Below are 22,982 nucleotides of genomic sequence, written 5' to 3' on the forward strand. Positions count from 1 at the left end.
AATGTGTTTCAACACTTGATTGATTTTGGCTTCATATAAAGAACCTGACAAACATGAATCTCTGACTCATTTCATATCCTCTTGGAGACGTTATAGTAGAAACTAATCCCAGGCTTTTGAGTGGGATCTGGTTCCAAAGCAAAAATTAAATCTACATAGGCAGCACTAAGGTTGTGGTTTGTAAAAAAAAAATAAAAAAATAAAAAATGCAGACAACAATTAATGAGTTTATTGTCCTGTGTGTGTGTGTGTGCCTCCCCAGGTGGGATAGTAGCAGGAGATGAGGTGATGGCTGTGAATGGGAAGGTCCTGACTGACTCCTCACTGACAGAAGGAGAGAATGCTCTGAACTTGGCCTGGAACAGTGGAGGGGTACTACTGTCTCTTTTACAGCAACTCTGACAACAATATCTTCCATCAGAAATACTGGCGGGTGTATTTCTCACAGCCTTAATCGATGAGTTAGGCAGCTTACGCTCATTACTATTCTCATTAAACAGACATGTATCATATTGATGCTGTATTGTTTGGTACTACCCTGATCATTTGTACTGATGGTCATTTATTGCCGTACATGAGTTTTATTGATATGGTTATAAAGGCCAGACCCAATCAAAACATTCCCAATCAGACCAGTTGGTTTTATAGTGAGGAGAGGGGAGGTGTGTGGTGGAGAAGAGAGAGGAGGGGCGGAATCAATTTTACCAAAAGGTCCTTTGTGATATTTTGTAACCATAGAAATACTGTATGGAAGAGGGATAGACATGTCATCACAGTTTTAGGAAGATGTTATATGAGCCAAACGTGATAGATTTGATTATTTCTTTATATGTCTGTGTGTCTTTAGGATTGGATTGAGCTGGTGATAGCAGTGTCACCTCCAAAAGAATACGAAGATGAGGTGTAAGTACATTTGCCATCAACTCAACATGTAGTATAATCTCTCCACCAACTCAACATGTAGTATAATCTCTCCATCAACTCAACATGTAGTATAATCTCTCCATCAACTCAACATGTAGTATAATCTCTCCATCAACTCAACATGTAGTATAATCTCTCCATCAACTCAACATGTAGTATAATCTCTCCATCAACTCAACATGTAGTATAATCTCTCCACCAACTCAACATGTAGTATAATCTCTCCACCAACTCAACATGTAGTATAATCTCTCCATCAACTCAACATGTAGTATAATCTCTCCACCAACTCAACATGTAGTATAATCTCTCCACCAACTCAACATGTAGTATAATCTCTCCACCAACTCAACATGTAGTATAATCTCTCCACCAACTCAACATGTAGTATAATCTCTCCACCAACTCAACATGTAGTATAATCTCTCCATCAACTCAACATGTAGTATAATCTCTCCATCAACTCAACATGTAGTATAATCTCTCCACCAACTCAACATGTAGTATAATCTCTCCATCAACTCAACATATAGTACAATCTATGTGACGGCAGGTAGCCTAGTGGTTAGAGTTTTGGTCCAGTAACCAAAAGGTTGCTGGATTGAATCCCCAAACTGACAAGGTAAAAATCTGTCGTTCTGCCCCTGAACAAGGCAGTTAACCCACTGTACCCCGGTAGGCCGTCATTGTAAATAAGAATGTGTTCTTAACTGACTTGCCTAGTTAAATAAAGGTTCAACATTTTTTTTTGATGTGAATGCATAGCCTACAAATGCTCACAATGATTCAACTGAAAGTAGATGCTGGGTGTACTGTTTTAATTCACTTCTTTATGTGTTAACTCTGATGTGATTTTAGCTAGATGGCCACTCCCTTAGTGAACCTGGTCAGTGTTGTGTATGTCTGTTAGACTGTGTATCTGTCCATGTTCATGTCTCTATATCGTGTGTGTCTGTCAGACTGTGTATCTGTCCATGTTCATGTCTCTATATCGTGTGTGTCTGTCAGACTGTGTATCTGTCCATGTTCATGTCTCTATATCGTGTGTGTCTGTCAGACTGTGTATCTGTCCATGTTCATGTCTCTATATCGTGTGTGTCTGTCAGACTGTGTATCTGTCCATGTTCATGTCTCTATATCGTGTGTGTCTGTCAGACTGTGTATCTGTCCATGTTCATGTCTCTATATCGTGTGTGTGTGTCAGACTGTGTATCTGTCCATGTTCATGTCTCTATATCGTGTGTGTCTGTCAGACTGTGTATCTGTCCATGTTCATGTCTCTATATCGTGTGTGTGTGTCCCACTGTGTTTGTCTGACTGTGTCTTCGTCTTTACGTGTGTGTCCAGCCCTAAGTCAGCATCAGTCAGTCCCACTGCGAAAAAAAAGGTGTTTCAAGGCAGTGCATCAGTGTACAGACACGGCTACCGGCTCCAGTTTTAACCGTAAACTTCCATCCTGACCTGAGGGTAAACCCTTACCCCCACGCACCCCTTTGCCCCTGACAGAAGGGGATGTTTGCCATGATCTATTTAGCCCTAGGGGAGGTGGACTATTTGTTATTGTGCACTATGCATCTAATTCATGTGACTGTCAATCAGAAACAAGGACACACCAGCTTCAAGTCAAGTTTTATACCTCTCATTTTAGACACTTCATTTCACAATGAATGACACAGTGCCCGTCTTCTAGAGCCATAGACATACTGCACATATGTGTATATCTAATGATCTGTCCTAAGAGGTCACTGCCATACATAGCGTAACATCGGTCTTGACATAGCCTTCTGCCAGCCTTCAGCAGTTGCTCTGATTGACGTTAGTCAATAGGGACTGTTACATGTTTTGACCTACAGTACCAGTCGAAAGTTTGGGCACACCTACTCATTCCAGGGTTCTTCTTTATTTGTACTATTTTCTACATTGTTGAATAGTAGTGAAGACATCAAAACTATAAAATAAAACAAATGGAATCATGTAGTAACAAAAAAGTGTTCAACAAATCAAAATATATTTTATATTTGAGATTCTTCAAAGTAGCTACCCTTTGCCTTGATGACAGCTTTGCACACTCTTGGCATTCTCTCAACCAGCTTCATGAGGCAAAGGGTAGCTACTTTACCTGGAATGTATTTCAATTAACAGGTGTGCCTTGTTAAAAGTTCATTTGTGGAATTTCTTTCTTTCTTAATGCGTTTGAGCCGATCAGTTGTGTTGTGACATGGTAAGGGTGGTATACAGAAGATAGCCATATTTGGTAAAAGAGCAAGTCCATTTTATGGCGAGAACAGCTGAAATAAGCAAAGAGAAATGACAGTCCATCATTACATTAAGACATGAACTTTAGGCAATCCAGGACATTTCAAGAACTTGGAAAGTTTCTTCAAGTGCAGTCGCAAAAACAATCAAGCGCTATGATGAAACTGGCTCTCATGAAGACCACCGCAGGAAAGGAAGACCCACAGTTACCTCTGCTACAGAGGATCAGTTCATTAGAGTTACCAGCCTCAGGAATTGCAGCCCAAATAAATGCTCCACAGAGTTCAAGTAACAGACACATCTCAACATCAACTGTTCAGAGGAGACTGTGTGAATCAGGCCTTCATGGTCGAATTGCTGCAAAGAAACCGCTACTAAAGGACACCAATAAGAAGAGAAACAAACACGAACAATGGACATTAGACAGGTGGACTGTGAAAAAGCATTCCTCATGAAGCTGGTTAAGGGAATGCCAAGTCTGTGCAAAGCTGTCAAGGCATAGGGTGGCTACTTTGAAGATTCTAAAATATATTTTGATTTGTGTAACACTTTTTTGGTTACTACATGATTCCATATGTTATTTCATAGTTTTGAAGTCTTCAACATCATCAAGTCCAAATTTGAGATATTTGGTTCTAACCTGTGAGACGCAGAGTAGGTGAACTGATGATCTCCGCATGTGTGGTTCCCACCATGAAGTATGGAGGAGGAGGTGTGATGGTGTGGGGGTGCTTTGCTGGTGACACTGTGTGTGATTATGTAGAATTCAAGGCACACTTAACCATCATGGCTACCACAGCATTCTGCAGCGATACGCCATCCCATCTGGTTTGCGTGTGGTGGGACTATAATTTGTTTTTCAACAGGCCAATGACTCAACACACCTCCAGGCTGTGTAAGGGCTATTATAGCAAGAAGGAGAGTGATGGAGTGCTGCATCAGATGACCTAGACTCCACAATCACCCAACCTCAACCCAATTGAGATAGTTTGGGATGAGTTGGGCCGCAGAGTGAAGGAAAAGCAGCCAACAAGTGCTCAGCATATGTGGGAACTCATTCAAGACTGTGAAAAAGCATTCCTCATGAAGCTGGTTAAGGGAATGCCAAGAGTGTGCAAAGCTGTCATCAAGGCATAGGGTGGCTACTTTGAAGATTCTAAAATATATTTTGATTTGTGTAACACTTTTTTGGTTACTACATGATTCCATATGTTATTTCATAATTTTGAAGTCTTCAACATCATTCTACAATGCAGAAAATAGTAAAAAATAAAGAAAAACCCTTGAATGAGTAGGTGTGTCCAAACTTTTGACTGGTACAGTATACTGGGAGATTACTATAGTGGTGGTCCCCAAACTGTCCCAACTGTTTTGGTGCTGTGACCCACCAAATGCTTTTTTGGAATGTTCCCATGTACCAAATTATGACCTATCTAGTTGAAACAATTCATGGCTCAAATAGAATCCAATGGAACCCACCGGTGGATTCAATCAATTCACTATGGAGAACACAGACCTATAGGGTATCTCCACACATCTGCATGTGGTGTTATTTCTAACTTGCTTCTACTTGTGACTAAAGACATGTTTTACGGCTCCTCAACGGTTGACATCCAAGTAATTCACCTGTTTCTATCTTTCTGTAGGACGTTCTTCTGAGTCACTTCGTCACCCAGCCTGTCAAACAAGCCATACCCACCAACCACCCGTCTCATTATCTCTGACATACTTCTATCGTCACAATCAAATCCCCGCATCAAACTGTTTCAAATGCAATGCTGATCATTACTGAAAACAAGTCTGTTGAACCAGAACCACGCTGTGATGTGCTACCTGTAAACTGTCTGAACTTCATCCTCTGTTGAGTTTCATTTAGATCCCAGTACAGATACTTCTGATATATATAATAATATGGATCTGGGGTACATAATCCCCAGAGCTATATATGTAGAGAGTTGAGACATTGAGGTTACTGCATTATTATGTATTTACATGACACTACAAAATTCTATTGCAGCCATGTTAGCTCCCCATTTAAATATGGGCAATATTTAAACGATGCTGTGCAACTGAATGTCTACAATTTAGAACATTATTTCAACATTCTAAAATGTGTCCCAACTCTCTAAATACATGGCTCTGGTAACCCCCCTTCTACTCATATTAGTACACCACAGAAAAGGAAGTGTATCTTATTGAGTTTTGAGTCAATCCAGTGGTGAAAACCTGAACTCCGAAGAGCCCGAGTGTCAACAGGCCTGTATTGTTCTTTCCCAAGTGGAGCTGGTAATACTGACAGTCTAATTAAATGCTTAGTACATCTCAATGAGCTTCTAGTATGCCATAGATCAAAGCATGAGCTGCCAAACACCCAAACATGTTAGTAGTGGTGTTGACTAATGGCAGGTAAACTGTAGGCTATAAACAAATTAATACAGAGAGGCACACACTACAAATAAGCACCCAGTCATTTATTGTGTTAACCACCAATGTTTCGGCATCACAGTGCCCGTGGTTTAGCCAGTAAATTACTTTAAGCTTATACTGTGTATATATGGAGTTATTTTATTTTTTATAGCCTTCTAGTATGCCATAACAAGCCCTTGGCTCTCGTTGAAATAACACCCCTAAGCCCCCAATTAAAGGTGTTTGATATTATCATTCAGTTACAATGGGTAATCAGAAGCAGACCCCGAGGCCCAGCAGGTAGGCAGGCACACTGTGATGTAATCAATGTCCCTCCTCTGAAATCAACGCCCTCAGAATCAATAAAGGTATTTGTTCACTTTGACTGATGAGATTTTCTTGACTTAGACGATTCAGACAGTTTATAATGCTAGAATTCTAATGCATTAGTTAGTTTAATTTCTCTCTCGCTCTCTCTCTATCATTGCATTAATAAAACATATTGTTGTGGATATCTTAAATCTCACTCATTATGCACTCCTGTGAAATGATTAACGTCCACAGGGGGCAGTCGTGTTCCACTCCTGGTCTAAAGTGGAGTTCCTGATTTTACAGTACTTGGCAAGGTCTCCCTTAATGGTTTGGTAATTCATTTGGCCACTTGTCGTGTCCAATTTACACTGCGGGAACACATAAAATATTAATCTTAATTATTGTAGCCTGTGTGAAATTGTTTGTACATTTATCAATTGCATGTGTCTACAAATGAAGTACTTCAATTAGGAGTGCATGCCTAAAGCTCTAATACACAAGGTGACGATGTAATAGCGATGCTCACTGCTCAGGCAATGACGTTCAGTTCATTTTCAAATGTGGTGGCATACGTGACTGTCTATAGACCATTGTGTGTGAATGCATTGGCTCGACCGGGTTGTGTACAGTAGTCGAAGGCTCATGCTCAAGACAAAGGTACCCTAGAAATTGTGTCTCGCGTTCCCTCCTCCGTACCCGGTTTAAGTACCGTGGCCAGCTCCTGGTAAAAGAACAGAACGCCAGATGGTCACGGAATCCATCAATCATTTCTGACAGTTAACCAATTGTCTTTTGTTTGAGGACGTGATAGACTCTAGCTTCGTTTAAAAACAAATAGGGAAAAAACTCTGGTATCTGCAGATGTGATTTCTTGTTTGTTTCTTTCAGTGTTTTTTGTTGTCGTTTTTTGAAAACATTCAAGACAAGAGGAGAAAGTAAGATGCACCACATCTGCGATTTTTTTAACGATTGTGAAATAACTTCCGTAGCCTACTTTTGAATTGAAATCATCTCTCTAGAGTGTCTTTTTGTTGCACTCGGTGACTGAAGAAATTTTGAAAATTACAGTGGAGTCAAGTCCAGTTGCTCTTGGAACGTTATGATCTCACGACACAAACCGGTAAGTGTTTTGGATCTGTGGACGCTTGATAAATGGCTCAGCTGTTGAATGAGTTGGTCGAAACAGTTACAGTGCGTTCAGAAAGTGTTCATACCCCTTGAATTATATTCCACGTTTGGTTGTGTTACAGCTGGAATTCAAAATGGATTAAATCGATTTTTCTCTCACCCATCTACACACAATTCCCTACAATGACGAAGTGAAAACATGTTCTTAGAAATGTTTGCTAATTTATTGAAAATTAAATACAGAAATATCTTATTTACATCAGTTTTCACACCACTGAGTCAATACTTTGTAGAAGCACATTTGGCAGAGATTACAGCTGTAGGTCTTTCCACACCTGGATTGTGCAACATTTGCCCATTATTCTTTGCACAATTATTCAAGCTTTGTCAATCTGTCTGTTAATAATTGCCAGACAACCATTTTCAGGTGTTGCCATGGATTTTCAAGAAGATTTAAGTCAAAACTCTAACTCGGCCACTCAGGAACATTCACTGTCTTCTTGGTACAGTAAGCAACTCCAGTAGATTTGGCCTTGTATGTTAGGTTATTGTAGTGTTGAAATGTGAAGTAATCTCCCAGTGTCTGGTTTAAAGCTGACAACCAGGTTTTCCTCTAGGATTTTGCCAGTGCTTAGCTCCATTCCACTGGATCGGTAACTGACAGACTGAATTAACTGATTGAAAGGAGGATTAGAGGATAGGTCACCAAGTTCCTACAGAGGGGGTTTAGAGGGTATTGGGTAGATATATAAATGATAGACAGAGAGGGAAGAGAGGAGTGGGGTAGCTACAATGTTGTTGATCCATCCTCAGTTATCTCCTATCACAGCCATTAAACTCTGTAACTGTTTTAAAGTCACCATTGGCCTCATGGTGAAATCCCTGAGCGGTTTCCTTCCTCTCCGGCAACTGAGGTAGGAAGGAAACCTGTATCTTTGTAGTGACTGGGTGTATTGATACACCATCCAAAGTGTAATTTATAACTTCAGCATGCACTACTTCTTCTCTTTTTTTTTACCCATCTACCAATAGGTGCCCTTCTTCGCCAGGCATTGGAAAGCCTGCCTGGTCTTTGGTGTTGTATTTGTCTTTGAAATTCACTGCTCGACTGAGGCACCATACAGATAATTGTATATGTGGGGTACGGAGATGAGGTAGTCATTCAAAAAATCTTGTTAAACAATGTTATTGCACACAGTGAGTCCATGCAACTTATGTGACTTGTTAAGCAAATTTGTACTCCTGAACTTATTTACTCTTGTCATAACAAAAGGGGTTGAATACTTATTGACTTCAGATATTTCAGTTCTTGAATTGTAATTAATTTGTTAAAAAAATATATATATATAATTCCATTTTGACTATGGGGTATTGTGTGTAGGCCAGTGACCCAATAAGTGAACATTTAATCCATTTTAAATTTAGGATATAACACAACAAAAGGTGAAAAGTACTTTCAGAAGTATTGCGCTCCGTATTTGTTTTAGAGTAAAATAAAAACTCCAATGAGAAACCTAGGCTTTTTATATTTGGCACAAATTACTCACCAGCGATGTTTTCTCTCAAAGAAGCTCATCATTTAGTTGTTTACTACTTGTTGTTTTAGTCAGAAAGTGATGGGAAAATGTGACCATACTACTAAAAGCATCTCAAGACCTTTTGATTTATCATTAGGTATATTAAGCCCGAGCCAGGCATTCATGCTCCTGGTATCCCTTTGTCGATTTCGGAGCAACTTTCTCTCCCAAAATACAATTCCATAACTGACCTTAGATCATTGACAACATCATCTTACTTTTTCTTTCTCACCACGTCACGTTACACTTAAAAAAAAAATATCCTCTTGTTTTTACAGTAACTTACTGGCAGCCAGTTACCTGTAAGTTACGGTAAAAAAAGGAACAGTATGTTACCGTACCATATTTTACGGTATATTGTTACTATTTTTACAGTATAATATTTTACAGTATACCAATGCTGTTACTGTAATATACACTGCTCAAAAAATAAAGGGAACACTTAAACAACACAATGTAACTCCAAGTCAATTACACTTCTGTGAAATCAAACTGTCCACTTAGGAAGCAACACTGATTGACAATAAATTTCACATGCTGTTATGCAAATGGAATAGACAAAAGGTGGAAATTATAGGCAATTAGCAAGACACCCGCCAAAACAGGAGTGATTCTGCAGGTGGTGACCACAGACCACTTCTCAGTTCCTATGCTTCCTGGCAGATGTTTTGGTCACTTTTGAATGCTGGCGGTGCTCTCACTCTAGTGGTAGCATGAGACGGAGTCTACAACCCACACAAGTGGCTCAGGTAGTGCAGTTCATCCAGGATGGCACATTAATGCGAGCTGTGGCAAAAAGGTTTGCTGTGTCTGTCAGTGTAGTGTCCAGAGCATGGAGGCGCTACCAGGAGACAGGCCAGTACATCAGGAGACGCGGAGGAGGCCGTAGGAGGGCAACAACCCAGCAGCAGGACCGCTACCTCCGGTCTCTTTGGGTCTCTTTGGCCACTGGTCAGTGATTTTCTGTACGTTTCCTGAAGGTTCCAAGAGCTTTCCACCGTGAGTTCCATTCTAAATAGTTCCACATTCCACGTGAGATTTCCACATGAGAACATTAAAGCATTCCTCTGAGCCGGTGTTATGTTTTGCCCCTCCCCTTTTAATTCTGCTAGCTGAATCTCAAGTTCAGGACACACGAAAATGTTACGCGTAACACAGCCACAGGGACAGCTAAAGCTGGCCACTCACGTATGTGAATACAGAGGATTTTTTTTTTTAAACAACTAGGTTAGGAATTCTTGGTTGTTGTACATCAGACCGGGGTTGAAATACTATTTGAAATAATTTCAAATACTTTATCTGTGCTTGATTACAATGGAACCATTAGAAAAGTCAGAAAAGTGCAAAAGCCTGCCGACCTGACACTCCAGGCAGGCTAAAGCAAACGCAGAACATTTTGAAAGATTTCAAATATTATTTCAACCTAGGTCTGTTGCACATGTCAATCAAAATTAAGATAGAAAAGCTACAATATATATATATATATATATATATATATATATATATATATATATATAGTGTATATACACTATATATACAAAATTATGTGGACACCCCTTCAAATTAGTGAATTTGGCTATTTCAGCCACACCCGTTGCTGACAGGTGTATAAAATTGAGCACACAGCCATGCAATCTCCATAGACAAACATTGACAGTAGAATGGCCTTACTGAAGCGCTCAGTAACTTTCAACGTGGCATCGTCGCAGGACGCCACCTTTCCAACAAGTCCCGGTCAACTGTATGTGCTGTTATTGTGAAGTGGAAACGGCTAGGAGCAACAACGGTTCAGCCGTGAAGTGGTAGGCCACACAAGCTCACAGAACGGAACCGCGAAGTGCTGAAGAGCGTAGCGAGTGAAAATTGTCTGTCCTTGGTTGCCACACTCACTACCGATTTCCAAACTGCCTCTGGAAGCAATGTCAGTACAAGAACTGTTCGTTGGGAGCTTCATGAAATGGGTTTTCATGGCCGAGCAAGCCTAAAATCACCATGCGCAATGCCAAGCGTCGGCTGGATTGGTGTACAGCTTCCCGCCATTGGACTCTGGAGCAGTGGAACCGCGTTCTCTAGAGTGATAAATCACGCTTCACCATCTGGCAGTCCGACGGACGAATCTGGGTTTGGCAGTTGCCAGGAGAACACTACATGCCCGACTACATAGTGCAAACTGTAAAGTTTCGTGAAGGAGGAATAATGGTCTGGGGCTGTTTTTCATGGTTCGGGCTAGGCCCCTTAGATCCATTGAAGGGAAATCTTAACGCTACAGCATACAATGACATTCTAGATGATTCTGTGCTTCCAATTTTGTGGCACCAGTTTGGGGAAGGTCTTTTCCTGTTTCAGCTTGACAATGCCCCTGTGCACAAAGCGAGGTCCATACACAAAGGGTTTGTCGAGATCGGTGTGGAAGAACTTAACTGGCCTGCACAGAGCCCTTACCTCAACCCCAACGAACACCTTCGGGATGAATTGGAGCGCTGACTGCGAGCCAGACCAAATCGCCCAACATCAGTGCCCGACCTCACTAATTCTCTTGTGGCTGAATGGAAGCAAGTCCCTGCAGCAATGTTCTAACATCTAGTGGAAAGCCTTCCCAGAAGAGTTGAGGCTGTTATAGCAGCAAAGAGGGGGGGACCAACTCCATATTAATGCCCATGATTTTGGAATAAGATGTTCGACGAGCAGGTGTTCACATACTTTTGGTCATGTAGTGGATATTTAAAATTTCTTCCTGGAGATGTCTGTGAAAGCTACTGGGTATGTCGCTCATGCCAACTTATTCTTATGCTTTCCACGCCTTCCCAATTGGGGAGGTATTTTGGTGCGGGACAGGAAATTAAGGGGCGGAGTTACAGATTTGGCATTCCCCCTGGCTCGGGGTCGAGGCAGGGATCAGGTATCGTGTCTAGACGACCAGCTGTGCATCTTCACTCCGTGCCCCTTCCTCCCTGCCTCTCCCGCTAGAATCAGGAGTCACCTCTGAACTTAAACACCTCAGCTGGCCACTGCACAGATTATCTAATGAACTATTATATAAAGATTAGTCAATCTACTCTTTGCATTCTGTAGCTCGGACTGATGAACTTCGTGAACAACCGGAATGTCTTTGGGATCTATAGAGAGAATAATCCTGAAAAAAAAGAACAGAATAACATACTTAACATTTCAGGATGCCTTTCATTTTGCCTGTCCCTATGTTATGTGGTTTAGTGTGTTTGTGCAACCTAGTTATTCTGCCCCACTGTGTTCTTTCTGGCCCTCAGGGCTGAATGTGCTGAATGTGTAGAAATGTAAAGAATACATGGAGGAATATGATTATGTAATTCCTAGAAATTCCATTCTGTTTGGGATTTAGATTTAGCATGTTTCAACATTCTTCTCACGTACCACTCGTCTCTGTGATGTCAGCATTGGTACTTCTGGTTCTCTCTCTCTCTCTCTCTCTCTTTCTCTCTGTGTGTCTCTCTCTTCTCTCTTTTCATTCATGCTCACCCATCCTCTTCTTTGATCACCCCCCTCTCTCTCTCCTCTGTCTTGTTCACCCATTTCTATTTCTCCCTCCCTCCCTCCCTCCCTCCCTCCCTCCCTCCCTCCCTCCCTCCCTCCCTCCCTCCCCCCCTCCCTCCCTCCCTCCCTCCCTCCCTCCCTCCCTCCCTGCCACCTCTAGCAGGCCGTCTGCTCTTTAGGGACGAACTGTCTCACATTCAGCCTTATGTATCATCTTGCAAGGTTGACTCTGAAATCTTATTTACAGAGATAGGAATAGCAGGTGCATCGAGGAAGGGCTCCCCTCTATCTAGTCGGTGTGTGTGAGTGTGTGTGTTTTGTGTCCTTTTGTCTGTGTTATGTGTTCCAGAAGAGCTGTGCAGCGTTTTGCATGAGAGAGCGAGCAGACAAAGCCGGCCGGCGAGCAGACGCTGGCGTAAAGGATGTGTGTTGGAGACTGGGGATCAGAATGTAGGAATTTATTACCAGCAAGCTCTCTGCCGACAAAGCTGCTTCTTAGACACCCGGAGAGGATCGGAGAGGGGGATGCTGTCTCCCTCTAACTGGACTGTGACTGCCCTTTGTCTGCTCCCACCTCTCTATCTCCCTCCTTGCCCTCTGGATCTGGGAGTGAGGATGTGAGCGACGAGAGGAACAAAGAGAGGAGGTCACATTCTAACCTTCTAACCTCAAGACCTGCTACTGGAAATACATCTAAAAAGCAACATCATGATCTGAGAGATTCTCTCTCTCATTTTTTCTCTTTTTTCTCCTCCTCTTCCTCCCCTTCTTCCTCCTCCTGTTCCTGTGTCGGGTTCCTCCGTAGAGTCCCGGTTCCACCATGTCCTTGGCGTTCTGTGGAAACGAGAACAACTCGTTGGCGTACAACGTGGACCGTGGCGTCCTCAACAACGGCTGCTTCCTGGACGCGCTCAATGTGGTGCCGCACATCTTCCTGCTCTTCATCACTTTCCCCATCCTCTTCATTGGTGAGTGTCCGCACAAGGCGAGAGCCCCCCGGCCCCATCACACACACAACAATCACATGACCGGGAAAATATAGACACACACACAGCAAATTGGCCAGTGTTACCTAGTGTTGATTTTTCAGTATAACATTTCTAGTGTTGATTCAGGAGTTAAATGAACTCTGTAAGTGTTAAATGAATACTCAGTGGTGTAAAAGAACCCCAGTGTGGGTGTTAATAACCAGTGTAAGAGTGTGATTATGTCATTTTTACTGTGGAGAGTAAAACCTTCCCATCAAAACCACCTCTATCGTTATCATATTTCCCAGCATGCTTTACTGCAGCTAGACTTTTTAGGATTGTTTTTAATATCTGTGTTTTTGCATGTCCATTGATTGATATCAAAGGAAGGACTTCTGATATTTGTAATGTATTGTCTTAAACAGTTACATTTTTTGATAATATTAGCCTACAAGAGGAACTCACTTGGTGAGGTCCAGAGGACTGGAAATGAACAAATTCAACAACCATTTCTCTGTCACTAACAAATACAGTCATGGGTGGTAAAGTTTTTAATTTGTTATTTTTGTCTACCCGTGACTGGAAGTATTGTACAAGTTTAACTGCTACATGGTTCTGTAACTTAAAGTTTGAGTTTGTCCAGTGCCAGTTCTGAGCTCTGTAAATGCTTATGTAAGAACTTGTGGTTATGGAGACTTGTGAATAATATTGTAATATACTGACATAAAGACATAAAAATGTCTAGGTGTAGTGGATAAAAACATTATGTACAGTACATTTGGAAAGTATTAAAACTTCTTCCCTATTTCCACATTTTGTTACATTACAGCCTTATTCTAAAATGGATTAAATAAAATGTTTTCCTTATCAATCTACACACAATACCACATAACGACAAAATGAAAACAAGTTTTTTGAATTTTTATTCATTATTCAGACCCTTTGCTATGAGACTCGAAATTGAGCTCAGTGGCATCCGGTTTCCATTGATCATCCTTGATGTTTCTACAACTTGATTGGAGTCCACCTGTGGTAAATTCAATTGATTGGACATGATTTGGAAAGGCACACACCTGTCTATATAAGCTCCCACAGTTGAAAGTGCATGTCTGTCACGTTCCTGACCTATTTCTGTTAGTTTGTTATATGTGTTAGTTGGTCAGGACGTGAGTTTGGGTGGGCATTCTATGTTTTCTGTTTCTATGTTGGTTTTTGGGTTGCCTGGTATGGCTCTTAATTAGAGGCAGGTGTTTGGCGTTCCTCTAATTAAGAGTCATATTTAGGTAGGCGTTGTCACAGTGTTCGTTGCGGGTGATTGTCTTCCGTGTCTGTACACCACGCAGGACTGTTTACGGTTTGTTCGATTTGTGTAGCCTATGTTTCCTATTCGTGCGTTCTTCTTGTTTTATGTAAGTTCGTCGTCTAGGTCTGTCTACACCGTTTGTTGTTTTGTTAGTTTAGTCAAGTTCGTGTTTTCTTTAATAAATTATGTGTTCAAACTTCGCTGCGCCTTGGTTCCCTCAATACTCCTTTTCGGTAGAAGAGGAGGAGGACCGCCGTTACAGAATCACCCACCAAATCTCCAGAACCAAGCAGCGGAGTAAACGGAGTAAGGGACAGAAAAAGAAGGAGGAATGGACTTGGGACGATGTATTGGACGGGAAAGGTTGCTACACATGGGAGGAGATCCTGGCTAGTAGGGATCGCCTCCCATGGGAACAGCTGGAGGCACTGAGGAGAGCAGAGGCTACCGGAGAGAGGAACCGGAGTTATGAGGGAACGCGTCTGGCACGGAAGCCCAAAAAGCCTGTGAGTAACACCCAAAAATTTCTTGGTGGGGGCTAAGAGGTAGTGGGCCAAGGGCAGGTAGGAGACCTGCGCCCACTTCCCAGGCTTACCGTGGAGAGCGGGAGTACGGGCAGGCGCCGTGTTACGCAGTAGAGCACACGGTGTCTCCTGTACGAGTGCATAGCCCCGTGCGGGTTATTCCACCTCCCCGCACTGGTAGGGCTAGATTGGGTATTGAGCCAGGTGTCATGAGGCCGGCTCAACGCTTCTGGTCTCCAGTGCGTCTCCTCGGGCCGGCATACATGGCACCTGCCTTACGCATGGTTTCCCCGGTTCGCCTACATAGGCCGGTGCGGGTTATTCCACCTCCCCGCACTGGTCGGGCGACCGGGAGCATTCAACCAGGTAAGGTTGGGCAGGCTCAATGCTCAAGAGAGCCAGTACGCCTGCACGGTCCGGTATTTCCGGCGCCACCTCCCCGCCCCAGCCTAGTACCTACAGTGCCTACACTACGCACTAGGCTACCAGTGCGTTTCCAGAGCCCTGTTCCTCCTCCATGCACTCTCCCTGTAGTGCGTGTATCCAGTTCGGTGCCTCCAGTTCCGGCACCACGCACTAAGCCACCTGTGCGTCTCCAGAGCCCTGTACACACTGTTTCTTCTCCTTCTACTAATCCTGATGTGCTTGCCCTCAGCCCGGTGCCACCAGTGCCGGTACCACGCACCAGGTATAGAGTGGGCTTTGAGAGTCCAGTGTGCCCTGTCCCTGCTCCCCGCACTAGTATGAAGGTGCGTGTCCTTAGCCCGGTGCCTCCAGTTCCGGCACCACGCACCAGGTCTACAGTGCGCCTTATCCGGCCAGAGCCATCCGTCTCCCCAGCGCCATCTGAGCCATCCGTCTTCCCAGCGCCATCTGAGCCATCCGTCTTCCCAGCGCCATCTGAGCCATCCGTCTCCCCAGCGCCGTCTGAGCCATCCGTCTGCAATGAGCCTGCAAAGCCGCCCGTCTGCCATGAGCCTGCAAAGCCGCCCGTCTGCCATGAGCCTACAGAGCCGTCCGCCAGACAGGAGCCGCTAGAGCCGCCCGCCAGACAGGAGCCGCTAGAGCCGTCCGTCAGACAGGATCTGCCAGAGCCGCCAACCAGACAGGATCTGCCAGAGCCGCCAACCAGACAGGATCTGCCAGAGCCGCCAACCAGACAGGATCTGCCAGAGCCGCCAACCAGACAGGATCTGCCAGAGCCGCCAGCCAGACAGGATCTGCCAGAGCCGCCAGCGAGCCATGAGCAGCCAGAGCCGTCAGAGAGCCATGAGCGTCCAGAGCCGTCAGCCTGCCATGAGCGTCGAGAGCCGTCAGCCTGCCATGAGCGTCGAGAGCCGTCAGCCTGCCATGAGCGTCGAGAGCCGTCAGCCTGCCATGAGCGTCGAGAGCCGTCAGCCTGCCATGAGCGTCGAGAGCCGTCAGCCTGCCATGAGCGTCGAGAGCCGTCAGCCTGCCATGAGCGTCGAGAGCCGTCAGCCTGCCATGAGCGTCGAGAGCCGTCAGCCTGCCATGAGCGTCGAGAGCCGTCAGCCAGCCATGAGCGTCGAGAGCCGTCAGCCAGCCATGAGCGTCGAGAGCCGTCAGTGAGCCATGAGCGTCCAGAGCCTTCAGCCAGCCATGAGCGTCGAGAGCCTTCAGCCAGCCATGAGCGTCGAGAGCCGTCAGCCAGCCATGAGCGTCGAGAGCCGTCAGCCTGCCATGAGCGTCCAGATTCGTCAGTCAGCCATGAGCTGCCCTTCAGCCAGAAACGGCTATATACCCAGAACTGCCCCTCAGTCCAGAGCTGTCTCTCTGTCCGGAGCTGCCCTCCAGTCCGGAGTTGCCCCTCTATCCTGATCTCCCTCTCTATCTTGAGCTACCTCTATATTCTGATCTATCCCTCTGTCTTGTGCTATCCCTCTGTCTTGATCTATCTCTCTGTCCCGGTGTTGTCCCTGTCAGTGATGTTACCAAGAGGATTTTGTGGGGGTAGAATGAGGGTGGACATTTTTAGGGGGAGATGGAGGCTAGGATTGATTATGGTGGGGTGGGGACCTCGCCCGGAGCCTGAGCCACCACCGTGGTCAGATGCCCACCCAGACCCTCCCCTAGACTTTGTACTGGTGCGCCCGGAGTTGGCACCTTATGGGGGGGGTTATGTCACGTTCCTGACCTATTTCTGTTAGTTTGTTATATGTGTTAGTTGGTCAGGACGTGAGTTTGGGTGGGCATTCTATGTTTTCTGTTTCTATGTTGGTTTTTGGGTTGCCTGGTATGGCTCTTAATTAGAGGCAGGTGTTTGGCGTTCCTCTAATTAAGAGTCATATTTAGGTAGGCGTTGTCACAGTGTTCGTTGTGGGTGATTGTCTTCCGTGTCTGTGTCTGTACACCACGCGGGACTGTTTACGGTTTGTTCGATTTGTGTAGCCTATGTTTCCTATTCGTGCGTTCTTCTTGTTTTATGTAAGTTCGTCGTCTAGGTCTGTCTACACCGTTTGTTGTTTTGTTAGTTTAGTCAAGTTCGTGTTTTCTTTAATAAATTATGTGTTCAAACTTCGCTGCGCCTTGGTTCCCTCAATACTCCTCCTTTTCGGTAGAAGAGGAGGAGGACCGCTGTTACAATGTCAGAGCAAAAACCAAGCCATGAGGTCAAAGGAATTGTCTGTAGAGAGCTGAGACACAATTGTAGTACCCTGGGGAAGGCTACCAAAAATATATGCAGCATTGAAGGTCCCCAAGAACATAGTGGCCTCCATCATTTTTAAATGGAAGAATTTTGGAACCACCAAGACTCTTCCTAGAGCTGGCCTTGGTCAGGGAGGTGACCAAGAACCCAATGGTCACTCTGACAGAGCTCCTCTGTTGAGATGGGAGAAACTTCCAGAAGGACAACTATCTCTGCAGCACTCCACAAATCAGGCCTTTATGGTAGAGTGGCCAGACGTGAACCACTCCTCAGTAAAAGGCACATGACAACCCGCTTGGAGTTTGCCAAAAGGCACCGAAAGGACTCTCAGACCATGATAAACAAGATTCTCTGGTCTGATGAAAACAAGATTGAACTCTTTGGCCTGAATGTCAAGCGTCACATCTGGAAGAAATCTGGCACCATCATGGTGGTGGCAGCATCATGGTGGTGGCAGCATCATGCTGTGAGGATGTTTTTCAGCGGCAGGGATTGGGAGACTAGTCAGAATTGAGGAAAAGATGAACGGAACGAAGTACAGAGAGATACTTGATGAAAACCTGCTCAGGACTTCAGAAAACCAAACAAGACAACGCAGGACTGGTTTCGGGAATAGTCACTGAATGTTCTTCTGTGGCCCAGCCAGAGCCCGGACTTGAACCCGATCAAACATCTCTGGAGAGACCTGAAAATAACTGTGCAGCGACACTCCGCATCCAACCTGACAGAGCTTGAGAGGATCTGCAGAGAATAATGGGAAAAACTCCTCAAATGCCACGCTTGTAGGGTCATACCCAAGAAGACTCAAGGCTGTAATCTCTGCCAAAGGTGCTTCAACAAAGTACTGAGTAATTATGTAAATGTAATATTTCCGTTTTTTGTTGTTGCAAAAAATGTACTTTCATCACTGGTGGTGATGATCAGGATGATGAAAATGATGAAGATATTTTCAACATATGTCAGAGGAAGTGTACCGAGCATTACTCCCTAGATAATCAAGTATTACTGAGCCTTACTCCCTAATATCATCAATTATTACTGAGCCTTACTCCCTAATAAGATCATCAATTATTACTGAGCCTTACTCCCTAATAAGATCATCAATTATTACTGAGCCTTACTCCCTAAGGTCATCAATTATTACTGAGCCTTACTCCCTACTAAGATCATCAGTTATTACTGAGCCTTACTCCCTAAGATCATCAATTATTACTGAGGCTTACTCCCTAATAAGATCATCAATTATTACTGAGCCTTACTCCCTAATAAGATCATCAATTATTACTGAGCCTTACTCCCTAAGGTCATCAATTATTACTGAGCCTTACTCCCTACTAAGATCATCAGTTATTACTGAGCCTTACTCCCTAAGATCATCAATTATTACTGAGCCTTACTCCCTAATAAGATCATCAATTATTACTGAGCCTTACTCCCTAAGATCATCAATTAATACTGAGCCTTACTCCCTAATAAGATCATCAATCATTACTGAGCCTTACTCCCTAAGATCATCAATTATTACTGAGCCTTACTCTCTACTAAGATCATCAATTAATACTGAGCCTTACTCCCTAATAAGATCATCAATCATTGCTGAGCCTTACTCCCTAAGATCATCAATTATTACTGAGCCTTACTCTCTACTAAGATCATCAATTAATACTGAGCCTTACTCCCTAATAAGACAATGAACTATTACTGAGACTTACTCCCTAAGATCATCAATTATTACTGAGCCTTACTCCCTACTAAGATCATCAATTAATACTGAGCCTTACTCCCTAAGATCATCAATTAATACTGAGCCTTACTCCCTAATAAGACAATGAACTATTACTGAGCCTTAGTCCCCAAGATCATCAATTATTACTGAGCCTTACTCCCTAATAAGATCATCAATTATTACTGAGCCTTACTCCCTAAGATCATCAATTATTACTGAGCCTTACTCCCTAATAAGATCATCAATTAATACTGAGCCTTACTCCCTAAGATCATCAATTATTACTGAGCCTTACTCCCTAATAAGATAAATTATTACTGAGCATTGCTCCCTAAGATCATCAATTATTACTGAGCCTTACTCCCTAAGATCATCAATTATTACTGAGCCTTACTCCCTAAGATCATCAAGTATTACTGAGCCTTACTCCCTAATAAGATCATCAATTATTACTGAGCCTTACTTCCTAAGATCATCAATTATTACTGAGCCTTACTCCCTAAGATCATCAATTATTACTGAGCCTTACTCCCTACTAAGATCATCAATTATTACTGAGCCTTACTCCCTACTAAGATCATCAATTAATACTGAGCCTTACTCCCTAAGATCATCAATTATTACTGAGCCTTAGTCCCTAAGATCATCAATTATTACTGCGCCTTACTCTCTAAGATCATCAATTATTACTGAGCCTTACTCCCTAAGATCATCAATTATTACTGAGCCTTACTCCCTGAGATCAGCAATTAATACTGAGCCTTACTCCCTAATAAGATCATCAATTATTACTGAGCCTTACTCATTAATAAGATAATCAATTAATACTGAACCTTACTCATTAATAAAATCATCAATTAACACTGAGCCTTACTCCTTAAAAAGATCATCAATTATTACTGAGCCTCTTCCATGTGCTTCACTTTTTACATTTAACTATGCATTTATTCATTTAGCATAGAAATATACATTCCACTGTACAGTATGCATTGTACAGCGTGTCCCCTATGATTAACATTGTAACGGAAACCTGGCCCTCGGTGAAGCCCCTTCAGCATTTTTATTTTCGACAAACCAATGTGACCTTTCTGGTGGAATTTAGGCCCAACCAGCAGGAGCTAGAACCCTCTTCTACTGTAGGGGTTGGGTTACACATCCCTGCTCGCCTCCCATCCTCTTTTGCCTGGCTAACCCCCCCCCCCCCCCTTTCCACTGGTGTCATAATCACTGTGTAACCGGCTGGTCACCTTCGTGTCATCAATGTATGACAAGTTCACTGTGCCCCTGTCCCTGTTGTTAAAGTTATTACAATGTGCTAAGGCATTCCTCCAGTGTCATTATCATTGCATGACTGGTGTTTTGTCCCTGTGACAGCTGTTAAAAGGACACTAATGTGCCTGGCTATGTGTCATCGGCGTGTGACTGACCAGTTCACTATGTCCCTGTCACACTGTTGGAGGGTGGCCATTACAACTGAAAAGGAACCCTATTTCCTTTACAGTGAACCACTCTGGGCTCTGGGAAAGTGATGTGCATGCCATACAAGATTTACCCTGAAACTAATAAGGACTCGTATTAACTAGAATGTAGATGAGATGAAAAGAGTGAAAGAGAGAGACAAGAAACAGAGAAAGACAGCAATAGAGAAGGAAAGAGAACTACTGTGTAAACTGATGCTAATGGTTATATGTTAAACTCATAAACTCACAAGGACCACCGTGGAGGTGAACGGCTACGGAGCAAACTGATCTCTGTTTCTCTCTGACTCTCTCTGTCTCTCTCCCTCTCAATTAAATTCAATTTAAGGGGATTTATTGGCATGGGGAACATATGTTTACATTGCCAAAGCAAGTGAAATGGATAATAAACAAAAGTGAAATAAACAATACAAAATTACAAGTAAACAGAAATAATAAAGACATTTCAAATGTCATATTATGTCTATATACAGTGTTGTAACGATGTGCAAATAGTTACAGTACAAAGGGGAAAATAAACAAATATAGGTTGTATTTACAATGGTGTCTGTTCTTCACTGGATGACCTTTTCTTGTGGCAACAGGTCACAAAAACTGCTGCTGTGATGCACACTGTGTTATTTCACCAAATAGATATGGGAGCTTATCAAAATTGGATTTGTGCACATAGCTTGTCTTCTCTTGAGAGCCCGGTTTGCCTTGGGCTCTCATTCGGAAAAAAGCTTGTCCGGAGAAGATAAGGTGAGCGCTGCCATCAGTCCTGTGTCATGCTAACAGTAAAGCATCCTGAGACCATTCATGTGTGGGGTTGCTTCTCAGCCAAGGAAGTGGGCTCACTCACAATTTTGCCTAAGAACACAGCCATGAATAATGGTACCAACACATCCTCTGAGAGCAACTTCTGCCAACAGTTTGGTGATGAACAATGCTTTTTCCAGCATGATGGAGCACCTTGCCATACGGCAAAAGTGATAACTAAGTGGCTTGGGGAACAAAACATCGATATTTTGGGTCCATGGCCAGGAAACTCCCTAGACCTTAATCCCATTGAGAACGTGTGGTCAATCATCAAGAGGCGGGTGGACAAAAAAAACAACACAAATTCTGACAGACTCCAAGCATTGATTATGCAAGAATGGGCTGCCATCAGTCAGGATGTGGCCCAGAAGTTAATTGACAGCATGCCAGGATGGATTGCAGAGGTCATGAAAAAGAAGGGTCAACACTGCAAATATTGACTCGTTGCATCAACTTGCATCAACAAAGCCTTTGACACTTATGAAATGCTTGTACTTATACTTCAGTATTCCATAGTAACATCTGACAAAAATATCTAAAGACACTGAAGCAGCAAACTTTGTGGAAATTAATATTTGTGTCATTCTCAAAACTTTTGGCCACGACTGTATACTATGGTAGGAATACTGTAGTATTACCTGCAGTGTTTTTGCAGACCTTACTGTAGTATTCACTGTAGTATTTTAGGGACTTAAGTCCACAAGAACACTACAGTGAATACTGTAGTATTTACTGCAGTATACTCTAGTAATGAAAAAATTAGTATGTTCTATGTTAATTACTGTAGTGTTTTTGCATACAGTAGTATGGTATACTATAGTATTTTGGGGGACTGTGGTATACTTTAATAGTTACTGTTTTCTCAGACTGTAGTATTTACTAAAATGTTTTTTTCCCTATCTTTGAGATAGAGGTGGGGGACTTTCTCCTTGAGAAAACCTGCAGGAGAATGTCTGTAGTATTTACTACATTGTTTTTTTGTGGATAATATTGTAGTATTTACTATAGTATTCTACGGTATACAAAAACATTCTATACTAGGTACTACACATGATCGGGGGATACTACAGTGTGTAGTATAGTATCCTACAGTATACTACAATTTTCTACAGAATTATATAGTAAATGAGTATACTCACCAGACCAGGTCACTTTGTATGTGGGCGTTGCTTGGCGTGGGTGCGCGGGCGGGCATGCGCAGGCACGCGTGGGTCAATAAGATCCATTATGTCGGAAACATCTAGATCACCTATGTGCAGACATTTTTATCTCAATATCAACTGATTTCTGGGTATCAGTTAAGTACCTTACTGTGATTGTTTTAAATTTTAAAAAATGGTCTAAAAGAAACAAAAATAGCTTCTTAGCACAATGCAATTCCTCAAGCAAGAAGTTTGCTCGGAC

The 22,982-nt window shown here is 43.1% G+C and overlaps 2 protein-coding genes across 4 annotated transcripts in view; both read left to right on the forward strand.

Moving 5' to 3' along the window:
* Positions 1-5,971, forward strand: part of LOC129855012 (harmonin-like) — a 39,554-nt gene extending 33,583 nt beyond the window's left edge. Inside the window, exons 18-20 of the mRNA XM_055922242.1 lie at positions 263-372; positions 848-903; positions 4,827-5,971. Coding sequence (XP_055778217.1) covers positions 263-372; positions 848-903; positions 4,827-4,839 — 179 coding nt within the window. The 3' untranslated portion in view covers positions 4,840-5,971. The remainder of the gene's footprint in view (positions 1-262; positions 373-847; positions 904-4,826) is intronic.
* A 512-nt stretch (positions 5,972-6,483) lies between these two features.
* LOC129855013 (ATP-binding cassette sub-family C member 8-like) overlaps positions 6,484-22,982 on the forward strand; it is a 156,257-nt gene continuing 139,758 nt past the window's right edge. For 2 of the 3 annotated variants that reach the window (XM_055922243.1, XM_055922244.1), the window contains exons 1-2: positions 6,484-7,018; positions 12,919-13,081. In XM_055922243.1, the coding sequence (XP_055778218.1) occupies positions 6,998-7,018; positions 12,919-13,081 (184 nt within the window). In that variant the 5' untranslated portion in view covers positions 6,484-6,997. Of the gene's footprint in view, positions 7,019-12,918; positions 13,082-22,982 lie in introns of those variants that run through there. The other variant, XM_055922245.1, reaches the window with a different exon arrangement.

Source organism: Salvelinus fontinalis, chromosome 5 (assembly GCF_029448725.1).
Source record: "Salvelinus fontinalis isolate EN_2023a chromosome 5, ASM2944872v1, whole genome shotgun sequence".
NCBI classification, from domain to species: domain Eukaryota; kingdom Metazoa; phylum Chordata; class Actinopteri; order Salmoniformes; family Salmonidae; genus Salvelinus; species Salvelinus fontinalis.